This window comes from Musa acuminata, chromosome BXJ3-4, assembly GCF_036884655.1.
Source record: "Musa acuminata AAA Group cultivar baxijiao chromosome BXJ3-4, Cavendish_Baxijiao_AAA, whole genome shotgun sequence".
NCBI lineage: Eukaryota > Viridiplantae > Streptophyta > Magnoliopsida > Zingiberales > Musaceae > Musa > Musa acuminata.
Window position 1 is genome coordinate 7,454,634 of NC_088352.1, and position 18,225 is coordinate 7,472,858.

General features: G+C 37.4%; 2 protein-coding genes across 2 annotated transcripts; both read right to left on the reverse strand.

The window, feature by feature from the left end:
* Positions 1-83: 83 nt before the first annotated feature.
* LOC135634723 (UDP-N-acetylglucosamine transporter UGNT1-like) lies at positions 84-6,867 on the reverse strand. Its single transcript, XM_065145265.1, has 10 exons — positions 6,581-6,867; positions 5,511-5,587; positions 1,944-2,090; positions 1,711-1,844; positions 1,173-1,303; positions 1,048-1,092; positions 864-961; positions 644-751; positions 498-554; positions 84-418 (listed from the first exon to the last, which is right to left on the reverse strand). Exons 1-10 carry the CDS (start codon positions 6,717-6,719, stop codon positions 344-346), a joined length of 1,011 nt encoding a protein of 336 aa, XP_065001337.1. The 5' UTR covers positions 6,720-6,867; the 3' UTR covers positions 84-343.
* Positions 6,868-8,081: 1,214 nt separating this feature from the next.
* LOC135636507 (protein TPR3-like) lies at positions 8,082-17,402 on the reverse strand. The gene is made up of 26 exons (XM_065148204.1): positions 17,249-17,402; positions 16,698-16,813; positions 16,417-16,596; positions 16,228-16,341; positions 15,980-16,138; positions 14,900-15,077; positions 14,695-14,818; positions 14,490-14,605; positions 14,224-14,386; positions 13,998-14,107; positions 13,824-13,893; positions 13,673-13,746; positions 13,491-13,586; positions 13,315-13,410; positions 13,059-13,186; positions 12,728-12,962; positions 12,478-12,642; positions 12,319-12,402; positions 12,031-12,177; positions 10,352-10,462; positions 10,082-10,261; positions 9,878-10,006; positions 9,705-9,800; positions 9,354-9,542; positions 9,110-9,276; positions 8,082-8,622 (listed from the first exon to the last, which is right to left on the reverse strand). Exons 2-26 carry the CDS (start codon positions 16,775-16,777, stop codon positions 8,412-8,414), a joined length of 3,402 nt encoding a protein of 1,133 aa, XP_065004276.1. The 5' UTR covers positions 16,778-16,813; positions 17,249-17,402; the 3' UTR covers positions 8,082-8,411.
* Positions 17,403-18,225: the final 823 nt, after the last annotated feature.

An 18,225-nucleotide genomic window follows, 5' to 3' on the forward strand; every position in this document is an offset into this window, starting at 1 on the left:
AATAAACTATTCTTATATCTTATATTTTGAGCAGAAATCCTACATTAAATCTTGTTGGAATCACATACAATTGAGAGCTTACAAGACAACAAACCGTAAAGGCTGCCTACATAAATAATGATATCCTCAATATCCAATGTTCTATTTCTAAAACATAAAATATCGATTGTATCAGAAGGCGTAGATATCATACACAAAAAGTTGAATAGATGCAACCAAAATTTGATGTGAACAGTTAATGGCACTCGAGCTGCTGTAATGTGAATCTCGTTAGATCTTTGGGAATCCATCTGGATGGGAGCAATTAATGGCTTTGCATTCACAAGATTTAGCTGATGAAATGCTACTTCCCCTTGATCTTGCAGTATGCGTAGAAACCGGAGCCCACGAAACCAAGAACTTGGCCGATAATATTCAACTGGAGAGGAAACGGCTTGGAACTTGATCAACTGTGAAAGCAAAAAAGCGTTACAAAAGGGGAAGGAAATTGAACTTACCACATCGAAAGGAAGTCCCCCGAACAACAACCAGCCTAGTCCAACGGTAAATAGATCCTGAAGCAATACACAGATCAATTTCCATATAAGGGCATTGGAAATGCAAGAAAGAGAATGAAAGAGCAGCGTTGGCAGGGAAGACCAACCTTCAGATTGCCACACATTGTCTGTGTCAGTGCAGAGTTCAAGGTTGTGTTCAAGAAAATGCAGTAGTTCAAGAAAAATGCCAATATGCAGGAAAATATCATCACAACCTGCAAAAAATCAACAAGCAAATGCTTTATCATGGTAAATTCGGTGTAGGGGACGTCTACTTGATATGTTTCGGTGGCATATTGAACATAGATGTATGACAAAGAAATCTGCCTGAAATCCAAGAGAATGCAGATAGGGAAAATTCATAGTAAGCTCCAAATCGCCACGAATATATGTCCAGAATAACAAAATTGGTCCACAAACAATTCCTGAAGAACAACAAGGAGAAATCAAATTTGTTGAATGATTCCAATCAATTAAAGGTTCCGAACTGGTTGTGGCCCTGGATTATTACCATTACACCACATGAGACCAAAGCTGTTGAGACCACTTGATTTTCCTGGAAAACAGATAACAAGCTCAAGGATGAAGACAAAGCCAGAAAACAAGAAAGCCCGATGGTAAGGATATGGATACTACCAACACGGTTTATGGTTGCCAAATAAATTGCAGTTGTCATGTTAGCAATGAACACCATGCCATAGCCATAAGCATCAAATGACAAGTCTCGAGCTCCAGCAACAAAAGCTCCAAGAACAATCAATGCAACACTGATAAAAAGCTTGGTCATGCCATTGAGAATCAAATAATAAAATGGATGGAAAAGCATGTATGATCTAAGCATTCAAATCAAAGCATCACAAGGATAGGTGCCCTACATGTTCCAATTCAAAAAATCATATGGATTTTACATACAAGGGATTTTGCCCTTGCACAAAAAAGTAAGTCCAGTTTTACCCAATAACCAACTCATGCTGTAGAACACATACAAGGCATATTAAACACAGATGAACGCTGCTACATGTTTCAGTATATATATATATATATATATATATATATATATATATATATATAATTCATTACGAATTTGAGTCCTATGGTGCATAATTCACATGCAATTTGATGTTTGGTAATGTGTCAGGTTGCATGAGAAAGGAAAAGACAATGTTCAATTTACCTGCCAACAACAGGATGCGTGTATTTTTGCCTTGTAAGTAGATACTCTACAATCATCGTAAACATGACAGTTGTACGCCTAAGGGTGGTATACATTGGAACATTTACTCCACGTACAGACTCCATAGTAGCCAACTTTCACCAAAAAAATGCATCATGTCATTTATAATTCAAATAGCCATGGGCATAAAGTTATAGACAAGTTTATTTTCATTAAGCATAAATATTATGTACCATGTAAAGCAAGTATGCTATGGAAAGGGGAAGCGTATGAAATATGGTTTCAAGTGGCACAAAACTTCCTTTATGTGGTTCACCATTTGTGAAAGAAATAATCCTCCAGCGCCTCATTGCATAAAGAATGCAAGTTGAACTAATCATCTGCCAAATACAAGAACTTCATATGAGAAAATGAATATAAATCAGAATAGACATACAAGTCGAGTATCATGGGGGTTAAAATCGAGAAGTGTTTAAACTTTGCACATAGAAAAGCTGATTTCTATACATCAAAATTCTCTCAATGGACTGGTGAAGCAGGAAGGAAGGAAAGGTCTAAATAACTGGAGCTAACTTCCTTTATTTGGGAGGGAGGGATCTGCACTAGGGTTGAGATTTTATGTTTTATATTTCTTGTGGTAGATTTTAATGGTTCCTATATTTATTATTTTTTATCATCTCCATGATTTAGTCAGTGGAACTGACTGGTGGCCAATGAAAATTGTCTTGCTGTCTTGAGGACCCGCAAAATAGTGTGCTTCAATGGTAATAAATTATCTAGAAGCTAATTTTTGTCAGCAATTTGGTGATTCGAAAGATGTAGAAGAAAATATAATTGGCAAGAAAAGACAAAAAAAGAAAGAGAAAGAAGGTTCTGCTGCCAAACTAATTGTGTGCTTTATCAATTCCTGTATGCAAAAAATTTCCCAACCAAACAGACCCTCTTTAAATGAACTGTAGATGAGACTCTTATCCTAATCAAATACTCTAAAACAGGAACATAAGGCTCAAACAAGATTCTAAAGACATTTGATAATTTTTTATTTTTCAAAGAAGAATAACTTACTATATTTGTACATGTATGTGGATACCTATACTGCAAACAAAATCAAAATTTTAGGACCTCTTACAACTCCTAAGTATTCTCTAAAAGCAATGAAGAGTACTGGTTTCGGATAAAAAAAATAAAAAAAGAGACAAAAAATAAACAAATGGCAAACCATTCATCTAGTACAAACAAATATTGGAAGTTCTAAAAAACAAAGAACACTTAACATAATGAGAAAAATGGTTTTCAAGCTCATAAATAGATTGTAAGCAAACTAATCAAGTCATGCATATGTTTTTTACTTTACCATGCCTCATTTTCTTCTTCAACACTGTTTTAAGATCATAAACCTAAAATTTGGAAAGGAGACAGGGTCTTGAATGAACCAACACTTGTAGAAAAATGGAAAGCTTAATGCACAAGGCTCCTACCAATATGGGGCTCCATGCACAGGGTCATGTAATGAAACAAAAACAGTAGTCATTCAAAATATAAAAAAAACAAAGGAGATACCTACAACAAGAATTAAAATCTCAGTCTAGTATTGATACCAGTCGTCGATCGGACCAATACAACATCAATCATGAGTCAGTAAGGGTTGGTAGCAGTCAGTGCAGGAAGAGTCTAGATCGTGAGAACAATCAGTATTAACATTGAGGAAGTGCAGAGGCAGGAGGTGAGGGAGAAGTCCGCAACAGAGTGAATGACCAAAATGATGGGAAACTGGTAGGGGCAGCCAGTGGTGGCGAATTGGTGGCAGTGGAGAGAAGAGCAAAGCTGGTGTGATTGACATGGAGAATAGTGTTTGGGGTGGAGAAAAAAATGAAGAATATAAAAGATGAAGAAAAGAGAAAAGTTTGGGATGATACCGGTACCATTCAGTACAGCATGGTATAGGTAGAGTTACTGAGCATACATCTGATTCTAGTAAACACATCAAGCAATAAGCCTTATCGAACTAAACTAGGCAAAATCATGCACTCGGTGCCAATTTATCATCAGACTGGTACATGCCAATCTGTACTGACCATAACAATCCTTGATTGTTACCATAACAAAATATTTGAGTCATCAAGAGATAAAAATTCTAGAAAAGCACTATTATTTACATAATAGACCCAAGAAGTTTAAGACACAAAGGGAGAAAAACCAACTCATTATAATGATATTAAGAAAGAAAACAATTAGTACTATAAAAAGTGAGGTGTCTATGAATAACATTCCATCTAAATCAACCATGATACATGCATGTATATGTGGACTGAGCCAACACTTTCATAGAACCATAGAACTGAAAAGATAAACAGATCTTCAATAATGTTGTATTAAAGTTATTACATCCACAAAATACTGCAGATGCAACACTTTTTGAAGTGCATCAACCAAGCACTTCAGTGCATCTCTACAGTGCATCTGACTTTGGTATTAGAAATAACCATTGTTAAAGTAAAACTTAAAGCAAGCACAATTAGAGGAAAGTCAAGAAATACATGTAATGCCTATGTTCAATTTAGTTTATTTTAGCAAGACCAACATGTGTCCTTGAGAATTATTTGACAGTATGGGACATGGAAGGTCAAAAAATAGAGTTACAACTTCAGAACAGATCTGAGTTGTTATCTGGACAGATCCAAAAACTTCTGGAAATGATAAGTTGTAACCCTATGTTCTGATGTAAAGGTGAGTCAATTAGTATCAGTATGAGTTGAGGTAAAGGAAAACTAATTTACTGGAAACAATAAAAAGGGATCTGAATGTCCTTTATTTAACTAGAGGAAAAAAGATGATGTAGCCAAACCCCAAATAATTGTCACCACAACTTGTATTTGTTGTTGTTGTGAATAATCTCATCAAATCTCATTTAATGGGCTCTAATTCAGGATAAGCTCATGTCAATAGCTTAATTAACTTTAATAAACCAACCAAAATTAAAAAGAACTGTTCTCCATGAACAAAATTCGAAATGAACTTTAAAAGCATTCTAAAACAACAATTAAAATTGACAAAAACACATAAAAACACAAGGACAAATAACAACTAGGTTCAACTAGGATACAAAGCAAACCTATCCTACATAAATATCCAACCACAATATCGCATTATAAATGTTAAATGAGGCAACCACGTCTCTGGAGGCCTGGTCTGAGTGCAGTACATGCTTAGAATTGAATCATATATGGGTTAATTTCAGTTATCTATTTTATGTACTCCTGAAGACTTGAAGTAAATACTGCTCATTGTATGTGAAAGGTCCAATACATAATATTTGTCAATATAATTTGAATTTGACTAGGGGTTCACCTGACGAGCAGTTTACAGTTCATAAAATACATTAGTTATAAGATCTGTGGAAGGTTTGGTGGACCTAGTGTGAGTAAAACAGTGGTTATCTTTGTAGGGATGATAACTGATTATTCTGATAATATGATTTTCAACAAGCCTTAGAGGCTTAGGCTCTTTTCCGTGATTTCTAGCTCATCTTTTCTTGTACTCCCATTTTTACTTCATACATTTCTTTCTGCCTAATATAACTGTAGTTTTGCCACCATAGCTCACAGAACCTGATCATAGCCATCCTATCATTGGTTGATTTCAACTATTTCTATCTTGGTTGAGTATATTTGAAATCAACCTGCAATGGTATTATCAACCTAATGGGTTACTTACAATAAGTGATCAGTACAATTTATTTCACAAAACTTGAGATACTCAAGTCACCACCCAGGGGCAAAATTATGGGAGATATATCATACCTGGAAAAGTGTAATAACATTAGCACAGGGGAAATTGTATGAAGATAGAGCTGCTTTGTTGAATAAAACCAGAAGCACTGCAAGGGGTATGACAAAGGCAAAAAGTACATGAGATGCTAACATAAAAGAAGAAAGGACAATGCTAGAGCAATAAGAAACATTATCAAAGATGAAAATTTCAAAATAAATTACTGTCAAACATAACATGTGATAATGCTAAGCCGTTTAGCTTAGTGTTTTAAATTATTTAATGCAAATTGCATTCATCAATAACATGCAATATTTGTGTCAGCTCCATTCAACAATTAAAACGTATGCATTTGAAATGATCAGGCAGCCACAATGGGAGTCCTAAATTTGTTTAACCCTCACATAAGCAATAAAATTTTACGGCAGGAAGATGATGCAAGCCAGCATATATAGGGTGAGAAATTGCCACTTCCTTCTTTCATCCATTCATTTCATCAAACCGAACTTGGAAGTTGCAATCCAATGCTTCAAAATGACAGAAGCAGCTACGTGTTATGAAAACCCAAAAAACTATGATAAGATTAGATTTTTCTTAATATGTCATCACCTCCCAAGTACCTGCCATGTAACTGGCTAAAAACAACCAGAGAAAATACTCACCCATATTTATTGCATTTTTGTCAGCTGTGAAACAGTGCAATTGTTTTTCTGCCACTCAACAGCAAGAAAATTAACCTAGATTAACTCTTCGCAGTCGGTCTTCCTTCATTTTTATATGTTCTAGCAATACAATGAACAAGATCGTACCACTCACTCAAGACCCTTGAATTCACACGATAACCGCTACAAAGCATGTGTCAAGCCATATCATATAGCAGAAGAGTTTCAAATCTGATGCACCCTCGGAATCGAGGACAAGATGTTCGAACAAATCAAAGGTCTCGTGTTCCATCTTCGGAAAATATTTAGGGCACCTAATTTATTGCAACTGATAATATCCAAGACCTTTCCTAAAGATACGCAGAGAACAAACGATCCGAGGGCAGAACAAAGGAATTCCAGATCGAGCAACGCAGAAAGAGGACAGAGAAGGGACAGACCTGCGCAGGCCATGTAGGAGACGGCGGCGGAGGCGCCTCGCCTGGTCATGCCGGACCCCTTGAAGAGGGGCGCGTTGTCATCGCCGCCCCGCAGCGACGACGGCGGCGGCGGCGGGGGATCGGACACCGGCAGCCGCATCACGCCCTTCGGCGCGATCTCCCCGTCGATCGAGAAATCTCCCTCGATCCAACGAAGCGATCGACGGACTCTCTCTCTCTCTCTCTCTCAAAAACACGACAGCGAGGAAGGGAAGACGAAAAAACAAACGAGCCGTCGATCCATTCGTCGTCGCAAATAGAAGAAATAGAAGGAATCTTTTCGGTGAATTATTGTTAATTTCTTATTTTGCCCACTTTCTTCGACTCTTCCTCCTTCCAAGTCAAAGCTGCAACGCGATGACCGAGTCAATTGAGATGCACGACATCATCGATCACATTCCAGGTTGAGTTCGATCCGTGTTCTATGATTATTTTTGGAGTTTAATTCAGATTAATTGAAAATTCATCCTCTTACTTCTTTGCTAATTTGATATTATAAATTGATAGTATTAATATTAAGATCAATAATTGGATTAGGGCAATCCATAAATATTTAAGATAAAATTTATCTATATTTATATGTGAATATTTTTTTAAAAAAAATAAAAAATATTTTCATTATTAGGATATAATAAGATATCGTTTATGTAACGATGCACTAACTAATTTGAATGTCTCAACGACCCTTCATATGTGAATATTATAACTTGAAGTATGTAAATTTTTAAACATTATTAGAACTTGAGGAGTCAAATGAATTGTATAAGCGAGTTGGTAATGGCATGACATTCAAATGTTCCCATGTTAGATTCTACCATCTATCACCTATATATAAATGCTCTCAAAAATACTCACCACAGTCGAATATTGTTTCTCTTAAGAAGAACACAATCATTTATCAAGCATCTGATCCAACCAAGCTTATAAGAAGGATGTAGCTTGGTTTTATTACAATCTTATCAAACACAGAATAAAGTCATATTAAGTCAGCTAACAAATAATTAATCTTTGCACATCAAAACATTTGTGCTGTCATGCAGTTAATAGGAGAACAACACAATTTATTTTAGCAAACTTGTATTTTTCTCTGCCAAATTATCATCCAAAATGTTGGATAATTAGCCCTATAGATCGCAAAGCATAAGTTAAACAACCTAGGCTTGGTTAATTACCTGCAAAAAATTCTTGGGGAAAAGACTACTAACAATATGAAATCAAGAAAAAAATTACCAGTCAAGCATGCTACTGGAAGATAGGCATAGAACAGAATGATAAGGCAGACCTCTAAATGTATATTTGGGTACTGGAGGTGTTTGCCTAATACCTTAAAGCAGCTGCATGCAACAAAAATCTTAGATCTCAGGTGCTTACTCTAATGCTAGAATAAAAGAAAGGCAAACCACCATTAATTTAAGACAGCGCCAGATACTTCACTTGAATAACGATCCAAGAGAAGTTGCAGTTCAAACAAACCAAACATTTCTGCATTTATATCCACATCAAAGATAATCATACTCTGCCATGGGATACTTCTTCTCCAACATACAAGAGGCAACAGCATATGATGGCAAAGCCTGCTGGGGACTACATGACATGATTGCACATGAAGGCTGCGAAACTATAGTTAAGTCTGATGTAAACAGAGACAACCGATTTAAAGATCAACACCAGTTATTGTTGTGAGAAATTGGTAATAATGCAGATTCTGCTGCATACCTCAGTTAGCCAACCAACAATTAAGGTTATGACAGAGAGAGTGAAAGGGTTAAATACTGTGATGCAATTATTTGCATCACCTCTGTGGTTGATCTGAATTAGAGGCTCCAGCAGGGAGCGGTGCGGAGATGCTGCTTGCCGATCCATTGTCCATAGGTGGGTTAACACCCCATTTTCCTTCAGATTCTAACGGCTCTAGTACATGTACACCACCATCTGTCAGACCCAATGCAAACTGGTTTGGTTCTGATGGATGTGCAGCAATCACAAGAGGGTACAAAGTTGTGCTGTCAAAAACAATTTTGCAGTAATCAGCAATTGTCTATCTCATGAAACAGAGTTCAGTTTCAGACTGGTACAAGGTAAAAGTGCAGAATATTTATGTTGAAGAAACAAATATAACTATTCTTGGCCACATTAACAATGCATGCATAAAAAAACTAGCAGTTTAAACTCAATCCATAAAATGTATGACTTTTTTGGATCACTTCCATCAGTTATCTTACTTGTGCCTTGTTAGAAGAATGGAGCCTCGGGAAAGCATGCACACATATAGATAACAAAATGAACAAACAAAATATAGCATGCGGCACAACAAACTACGTGATGATTCTAGTGAACAAGCAAATGAAACATTAAAATCAATAATCAAGCCACATTTGCATTGTTCAGTAATGATGAACACCATGGCTCCACACAGACTTAAATACATCAATTATTGTCTAAGAGAAAAATGAAAAAAGAGAGCTTCACAAAAATGATTTTTTGACATACCTGACACTGGCAGGGAGATAAGCAGCTGGAAGGATCCGACATCGCAGCCTGAAGTTTGTGGCATTGAATACACATATGGTGGCATCTAAGAAACTAGCATATATCAACTGACTGTCACAAGAAAATGTTGCATGTGAAATGGGTGCAGAACCTTCACGAGGAGCCCACTGAAAGACAAAAGGATCAATTCAATAGAGATTAACAGAACCTCTAGGCCCCCACATTCACAATTTGACATGAATACCTGTTTCACACATTCTAGTTTAGTAGTTTCATACAAAGCAATCTGGGTCTCATGCACAGCTAGGAAGTGTATCTGATCTTGATGGAACTGAACTCGTGTATCTGAGATGGCTGCTGGAGTACGCCCAGGGGGAATTTGCAGAAATCTGCTTCTGTGTTTCTCCCACCCATCAGTTCCCCACACACAAAGCTGCAGCCAAAAAAAAAGGAACAAGATATCCATTTTAGGAGATTAGCCTTCGATAGAAAATCATATGTGGAGTCATTAACTTCATCATAGATGCCCGGTTAAACACAAGTGAACAAAATAGATGCCCCACTATCTGCACCATGAAGAAAGGATGTCACTAACCTGAGCATCAGCTCCAGATGAGACCAGCACATTTAAGACATTTGAAAAAGCAAGACCAGTAATTCTCTTTGAGTGGCCTCTAAGTTTGCTCTTGACCTGCATAAGCATAAATTATATGAACAACATTCTTTCTTCACCCGAGAGTGTCACATGTTATCTTAGTGGCAAAGTACCTCATCAACTCGGACATTATATATCTGAATTGTAGAATCTTCCATTCCTATAGCAATTATATTATTGTCTTGTGGATGAAATGCGAGAAAAGTTGCTGCAGGTGGAGGCGCCATGAATGTCGTCATAGTCTACCATGTAAAACAAAATCATAAATCTTAAATGTAAGAGTTAATCCATGATGCATTATGTAATCTTTGTCTAACCTTAAATGTCATCATATTGAATAGAGATATTTTCCCTCCTGATGCTGACATAACATAAGAATCGTTCTTTGACAATGCAAAGCAGTGGACTGCTTCTTCAGGATTTGTGTCAGTTATCTCATTAGTCATCAATATGCCACTTGGTGGTTGCCACAGTTGAGGGGCAACACTTGCTGTTGCCTACAACATAAGTATACCTTAGAAACATTATCACCAAAATTTTGGATTTGAGTTACACAAATAAAATAAACAATTTATTACTTCCTTTACCTTTCCACTCGAATTGCGTTCATTACGAGGCCACTTCCAGAGTAGGTGAATGGCATTTGATGCTAAAGCCAAGATTGCAATTCCAGAATTGGTGTAAATCAATCTTGAAATCTGTAATATAAATTTCTACTAAGGACCTTGATAAGCAAGATAGAAGAACTTTTAAGTGCCAATGGTAAAAGAAGTCATCTGTCTGACATGTTTATTTGAGGTGAGAAGTAAAAACTCGATTAGCCTCTTTTGTCAGCAGATTATCCCATGTCATACATGCATCATCAAGTCATCACCCCTTTCCCATCTGGGACTCAGATGCAGACCAGGTTGAGTAACCTTGGGCTCAAAATGCCCATCTGAGGCCAGCTTGAGTGATATTCAGCTGGAACTGCCCAGACAGGTACTGGGCTAATCTGGTCCAAGTTAGGCCAAGGCCACACAATGAATTCGGACTGGTGCCATTAGTTTAACTAATACACAGACAGAATTTCATAGATTTTATAAGTAGGATATTGTGATGATCTCTTGATCGCTATGTGAAAAGATAGTGATGGAGGGCAGATGGATGAGTAGATGACAACTTTAACTACAAACTCTGTTGTTCTACAGAAAGTAAGCCCATGACTGACTTTAGTACAAAATTTCATCTCAAATGAAAGTAAAATTTGAAAGAACTTCTCAGACCTTATATATTGAACTACATTTCATAACCTGATACCCATCACCAGGCAATTAAAAAATGTAAATATGGCTAAAACAGGGAATTTTATTTAATGGATTGGCTCAAAAAAATAAAAGCAATCAAAATGTTAAGCATATTTTTATAGAATAAGAACATCCATATTATAGAATAATTCATTACTACGGTTAAAGTTTTCTTGAGCATATTGTCACCAAAGCATGTGACACATATTTCAAATTCATCAAAAACAGAATCATAGCACATGTAAACGATGGACTGCAATTTCGCCCAGACCAGTCTGTACCAACTAGTATTTACTGGTCTGAGCGTGGACTAGTACATGGACCGCCCCCATTTTGGACGGTTCAGTCCATTTAAAAACTAAAAAGTAAAAGTTATATGTTATGAACCCCAATTGCTAGGGCTCAGCTGCTCTCGCCACCATCCTATCGCCACAACCCCTCATCTCATCCCGAAATGCTCACCACTGCCAGCCATCCTCCTCCTCCTCCTTGTCTTCCTCCTCTTCTCCCTTCCTCTTCCTACATCCCCTCCTCTTCTTCATCTGTCCTCTTTCTCCAATATCTCCTCTTCTTCCTTCCTCCTCATTCCTCTTCCGCTCCCTCTTCCTCATCCTTCCTCTTTGGTACATACCGATGTACCATGTGTCGGTACATCGACACTAGTTGTTACGTACCAGTCTGGCCAGGAGGAACTGGAACCCTTGATGTAAACCATATAAAATATCTGAAGTTTGTCACACACAGGAATATGGAGACCTCATATATGAGCAGTACTTTCAAGTTTCAACCTACTAAGTATATGAACAAAGGTCCAGGCTCAAAATGACACAAAATTGTAAAATGTTGTAAGAAACAAAAATAAAATCAGGTCCACTTTGAACAATTTATGAGAACTGCCCAGAAAAAATTCAACACACAACACCAGTTACGATATTGATAAATGAAATAGATCCAGTGAATTCAACCAGTGGAGATCTAACCTTGCTTGTTCTAAGATTATCCACGAGCCTTAAAGATCGACATTGAGTTGGTTCATTGACTTCAGTGAGCTTCCAGATCTTTGATTTGTCCATTGATTCATCAGTAATTCTAGGTTTTGCATCCACCAAGTTTCTGCTATCTCCATTCTACAAAAACAATAACAATTTTAGCATAGTATTATTAATCTTAGAGGTTCCTGAATTCAACTGGATGACAAGAAAGCATGGTTCATGGTATTAGAATGATAATTTAGAAGAAAATTGCATGTGGAAGAACAATTCAGAGACCATTCCAGCAATTGCCATCGATGGAGTAATTATTCCAGAACTTGTTGCAGCAGAAGCAGCAGCAGACAATGGGCTTATCACAGGCTGCACAGTAGCATCCATAATGTCATATCATTCTCACTTTATGTCAAGAACAACTAGTTAGCCAGAAAGGGCTACCTTTGTCACTGTTTCTGAAACAGTCCTAGAGGCATCAAAAGAACGATTTTCAAGTGTGCGCAACAGACGAAGTCCATCAGTATTTGCCAAAATTTTAATTCCATTATCATGCGTAGAAATGGCCAATAGTGTTCCTTCCTTGTTGAACCGTATTCTTGGACTTGCCTGAAGTTTGAAATTGAAGAGATATGAAGAGGCCATTATTTTAAGAGAGTTTATAATACATGAAGCCACCAAAAAGAGAGGATACCGGTAGGCCACCATCAGCATCAACAGTAGTTAGTATATTAGTATTGTCCATATCCCAGAACTTTATCAGAAACTCATCACCAGCAGCCAAAAACCGGTTCCGTGTGGTATCAAATTGCACAACACCCAGAGAACGTTTTCGAAATCCTTGATATGTTCTCTTCACGGCTCCTTCACTTTCATTCCACTCCACAATGAATGTTTCCCCTTCTTTACTGGTCCCACATGAAAAAAGTCTACAGAAATTAAGAGAGAACATTCAGTGAGAAATACAGACCCATGGGATATTATTCCACACTATACTAGGAAAAACAACAGTCCTGGAAATATACCTTGAACCATCAGCACTGTAAGCCATTGTAGTACACCAGTGTCCTGGGGCATCATAATCCACCCTGGATCCCAAATTGTCATACAACCATGCCTTTATTTTCCCATCTAATGCTGTTGAAAAGATGAACTGCACAACAAAAGAAGAAAAGGTTTAATAAATCTTACAGAATTTATCAAGAAAAGCTCATTCGAAACAGCAATCCATAATCAATTTGACTTAAATAAAGGCTGAAATAGGTTAAATAAATAAATTGCCTGGATGTTTTCCTTGTGATGTGGGCAAACAGAATAAACAGGTGCCTCATGCCCTTCAAAGGTGTACTGCTTCGTGCCACTAGTTGCATCCCACACCTAATGTAGCACAATATGTATAAAGCTTCAAGAGAATAAATAAACATACTTCAGATATTTTTCATTCTTCAGATGCCAACCTTAATTGTCTTGTCATCACCACATGTTATTACAGAAAGCTGCTTACTAGGATGAGCAAATGCAATATCATTAACACCACCAACATGAGCCTCAATCTGCAAATTGGATGTTGAAGTAAGCCATAAATAAGCATAATTAGAGCAAGGGATGCATTTAAAGTTGTAGCTATTGCTTTTCAAACCTCCAGGTGCTGCCTGATATCATCGCCACCATGATAAGAATATATTTGGACAATGTGCCTTGAATAAGCAACACCTGCACAATGATTAGAAAGTATTAGTATGAGAAGTCACTGATAGTATACTTTCTTTTGGTGCATGGAATTAGCTTACCAAACAAGGAGCCATCTGGGCTCCATATTATGCGATTAACTGATACAGCAGGATCCTTAACCAAAGAAGCCTAACACAAAGCCAAGCCACGATTCATGTTACAACACAAAAGTAAGCTTGTATCAGAGGCAAAACAAGAAGAAGTGCATAGTATCTATAAATGGAAAAACAGACCTGAAGGGACATGGAGCAAGATCCAAGTTCCCAAACCTTGAAGTTCTTAAGAATTAGTCTCTCCCTAGTGCCGACATCCCATAATGCAATGTCACCCACATTTGTTCCAACTATAATATATAAACAACACGAAAAAACCAGCCTCAGCAAGCGATGACAGAAAAAAAATGCTAATACCTCAGAGGAGAACAACCACGACAAAGAAAAATGTTCTAAGAAAGCACACCGAGAAGAATAGTCTGCTGAACTGGATGAAAATCCATGCTCATGGGATTCGAGCCTTGGCTCAGGGTTCGTGCAACTGTTTTTGGCAAGTCCTCCAGGGTGTATGTAGCCTGGTTGTGGCTCTGAGGATAGGAAACTGGAAGTATATTCACGGGCAGATTTACCTGAATTAAGTAGTCAATATTAAAGGCAGACTTAGGATCACCAAGCAAGCAACATCATCAAGGAGAAAAGCTATGAGGTTTTGGGTAGAAAAATCCAGCAGACCTCATCAGAAATCCCAATGGGTCTTGTTCTTTTAGATACATGGTCAGAATCTGCAGATGCATACTCTATACCAGGGTTCGCCGTTGGAGGAGTCCTTGGATGCTTCAAAATTGCAACTTCAAGAAAGGAAAAATTAACCATTCAAATCAAATGACTTTTCACAATAATCTTCTACTAATAGCTAATATAGAATCCACAACGTTACCAGGATTTGTAGGTGCATTCAGTCCAATAGCTCCACCAGAAACAGCTGGATGGGTTACAGCTGAAGGGTTAGACATCCAGCCAGCCAGGGGCATAGGAACTGGTGCTGGCGCAGGTTGAAAAGGCTAGAAAAGACCAATATATTGAACATTTGAGAGAAATATCATGGAAACAGTACACATGTAATTAAAATTTTGGTAAATTACCCCATGAGCACCCAATGGAGGAAATCCTCCTGCTTTGGGCATGGATCCAAGCAGTGAATTGTTCACTGGTGATGGAGCAAGTGCACCATTTGGTTGCCCACATGAATGATCAACAAAAAGTGTTTTAATATCTGGATTTGGCCGAGGGTTTTTGCATAGCTGGTGCTGCCAGTTCAAACTGCCAAATCATATAATTATTAGTGAAATCAAATGCTCATTAACAAAACCCATATGATCACATAATTGAAACCAACTTGTCAGACCAAATCAGTCAAAGACAGATCTAAAACAAGCTTCTATATGCACCATGGCAAGCCTTCATTGACGCAATTCTAGTTCAGCTCTCTTCTTTAGTCATTCAACCCAGGCTGCTGCCTATATCCATCACATTGATGTCTCATCAATTATATTCAGGAGATAACCTGCACATCTTATTCTTCACTAAAGACCTTTACAAACTAATGAACGAAAAATTTAAAGCTTATTTTAGGTCACACTAATTAAGCAGTTTATTTCATCAAAAATCAAGAAATAGGCATACATCCATTGATTTCCCATTATCCAATGTTGATTACCTCAAAGACAGAATTAACTGATAATCACAATATTCCCTATTTCATTTTTCATCTTCTTTTGCTTGCTTAACCAATCAACAAAAGCAAGTCCATGTACATGATTATTTTTCAGTATGGTTATGATGACAATCGAAAATCAAGAGGAGAAGCTTATTTTGGTTGTTAAAAAAAAAAAAGAAGAGAAGGTATACTCTGCGGATCAGCTGTGGTAGAAAAAAATTTGGTAGATTGAACATCAAGTGAAAAGGATCAAATGATATTCTTTGATTACATTAATAGGGTAAGATATATCTAAAACAAAACAATTATTTGTAGAAACTAAGAAATGTTCCAATTTTTATTCAATATGCTCAGTTATGTAGGTGAAACAATTTTGAGCTTCATTAGGTCATCCTTAAATAAACATATCATTTCTCTCCCTCTTCGGAAAATTACAAGCACCAAAAATGGAAACCTGAGCATGGCAAACAGCAAAGCAAACTATGATACCCTCTAACAGTCTTACCTCTGGTTGATTAGGGTGCGCAATCTAGAACTTTTTAGGTTTGGAAACTGAAGTTTATCTCTGAATAGGGGGTTTGCTTCAATCAGCTTCTTAAGCTCAACAAGCATTATTGTCCGTGCTGATTTTGTGTCCCCATATTTGGAAAGTTGCTCATTTTCCCTGAAAAGCAATCAGGCTACTTATAGAAGAAGAAAACAACAAAGACAAAATAAGTCATCGTAGCTGCATACAAAAGTAAAACCTCAAACCTGAAATTCTCCAAAGTTAAAAGTTGTGTGATTTCCTTAAATAGCTCTTCGTTAAATGAGGCAAAGACCTTCAAATCCTTCACAAGGATTTCAACTGCCTTTGATCGGTCATGCCTGGATGATAAAAACAAAGAACATTTTGTGAATACTGTTCTTCATAAATATAAAAAAAAAACCTCCGAAGCCTACTTGTCCAACGCTTCAAGATACTTCTGCTTCCGTATTTCAAAGAATATCTTCATCGAATACCGGTTGTCATCAACCTTGGTGAAGCCAGAGAGGTAACGCTCCACGTTATCCCAATTCCCATTATGCACCTCATCCTCAAAATACTTCATATTAAAATAGAAGCCAGACTCCTGTTCAAGCCTGCATCCAAACCCCACAAGAATGCAAAAGAAATCACACGATAACTAACAGAAAAGGCCGTCAGTCAACAAAAAATTTTAATTTTTGACAAGGAAATCAACTTGTGAACTGTTTCTTTGAACTTCTCCTCATCGAGAAACTGCAGGATCAGAAACACAAGCTCTCTACTGAGAGATGACATAGTGTTGCCCCAGTCTCCACCTCCAAAACCCTAATTCTTCAGCCAAAAAAAAGGCAAATCAAAAGATTAGATCTTCCGAACAACATGAAATCCGAAAAAATGATCCAATTTTGAAGCACATCTCACACACAAAATCAGAAGCAAGTCAAAATGGAGCCCATGGACGAACCCAAAGTTGGCCCAGAAGCAGAGATAATCAAGAGACCAAAACAAGACCCGCCAAAATCCCTTCTTTTTTGCTTTAAAGAAGACATCTAAGTCGGGCAGCGGAATCATGGACCAAAAGCTTAGGGTTCCAACAGATCGGTGAAAGAAGAACTGCACTCCAACAAGCGTTAATCGAGGAAGAAGAGGAAGGAGAAGGAATAGAGAAAAGAAGGCCAGAGGAGAGGGGAAAATGGGGAAAGAGCTGACTTTTGCTCGATGATTCCATCGAAAAGGGCAAAGATCGAGGCAACAATCCCAGCTCACCTGCAAGTAAAAGACCGGGCGGTGGATGGGGAGAGCGATCGATCCGAGCGAGGCAAAGACCGGCGACGACGAGAGAGACGACCAATAATTTAGATCGAAAACTGTAGAAATCGGAGGGGGAAAGAGCCAATAAAATAGAAAGAATTATCATCTCCACTCTCGAAACAGGGGCCGGATTTAGACAGAGGCACTCAGGGATACGTTCTCTTGCTTATCACCTCGATAACCAGTAGGCCTTATGACCCCGAAGCTATCTACGGACTGATAGGGCAACTAATGCGTGGGGCCAACCGTGAGACGGTGACATTACTGATGATTTAACACAGCGGAAAACGATACGATTTATTAGCCGTTCGATCTCAAACAGAGGATTGCTCCGTATCCAATAGGAGAACGACAACGATAAGATGCACTTCTATTGGATATGCGGTACGTGCGATTCACCAAATCCAACGTAATTGGGTTGACCGAGTAAAAGACTTATAGATGTGATTTGGGCATGTTTCTTTCTACAGGTTTCACAAAATTCTGAGACTATTATCAGATATATATATATATATATATATATATATATATATATATATATATATATATATATATATATATGACACATGTAAAGATCTTAAAAATGATTATACAGATGAACGATTTATTTTATTATTTTTATGTAATTAATCTTGAACACTGGTGAGTTAAACAGCTTTAGCTCGACAATATACCATAGATGGGCTTAGCCCATGTGACTATATATATATATATATATATATATATATATATATATATATATATATATATATATGACACATGTAAAGATCTTAAAAATGATTATACAGATGAACGATTTATTTTATTATTTTTATGTAATTAATCTTGAACACTGGTGAGTTAAACAGCTTTAGCTCGACAATATACCATAGATGGGCTTAGCCCATGTGACTCAGCCCGTTTGGCCCATCTTGTTGGCTCAACAATCGTGT

Coding starts and splice junctions, on each gene's coding strand:
- LOC135636507 (XM_065148204.1), bottom strand. CDS start 16,777: ATGTCATCTCTCAGTAGAGAGCTTGTGTTTCTGATCCTGCAGTTTCTC. Junction 14,819..14,899: donor CTCCATTGGGTGCTCATGGG/GTAATTTACCAA, acceptor GGTCTTTTCTAG/CCTTTTCAACCTGCGCCAGC. Junction 10,463..12,030: donor ATAATCTTAGAACAAGCAAG/GTTAGATCTCCA, acceptor TTTATATTACAG/ATTTCAAGATTGATTTACAC.
- LOC135634723 (XM_065145265.1), bottom strand. CDS start 6,719: ATGCGGCTGCCGGTGTCCGATCCCCCGCCGCCGCCGCCGTCGTCGCTG. Junction 2,091..5,510: donor ATGTTATTACACTTTTCCAG/GTATGATATATC, acceptor TGTATTTGGCAG/ATGATTAGTTCAACTTGCAT. Junction 752..863: donor TGCATTCTCTTGGATTTCAG/GCAGATTTCTTT, acceptor GATTTTTTGCAG/GTTGTGATGATATTTTCCTG.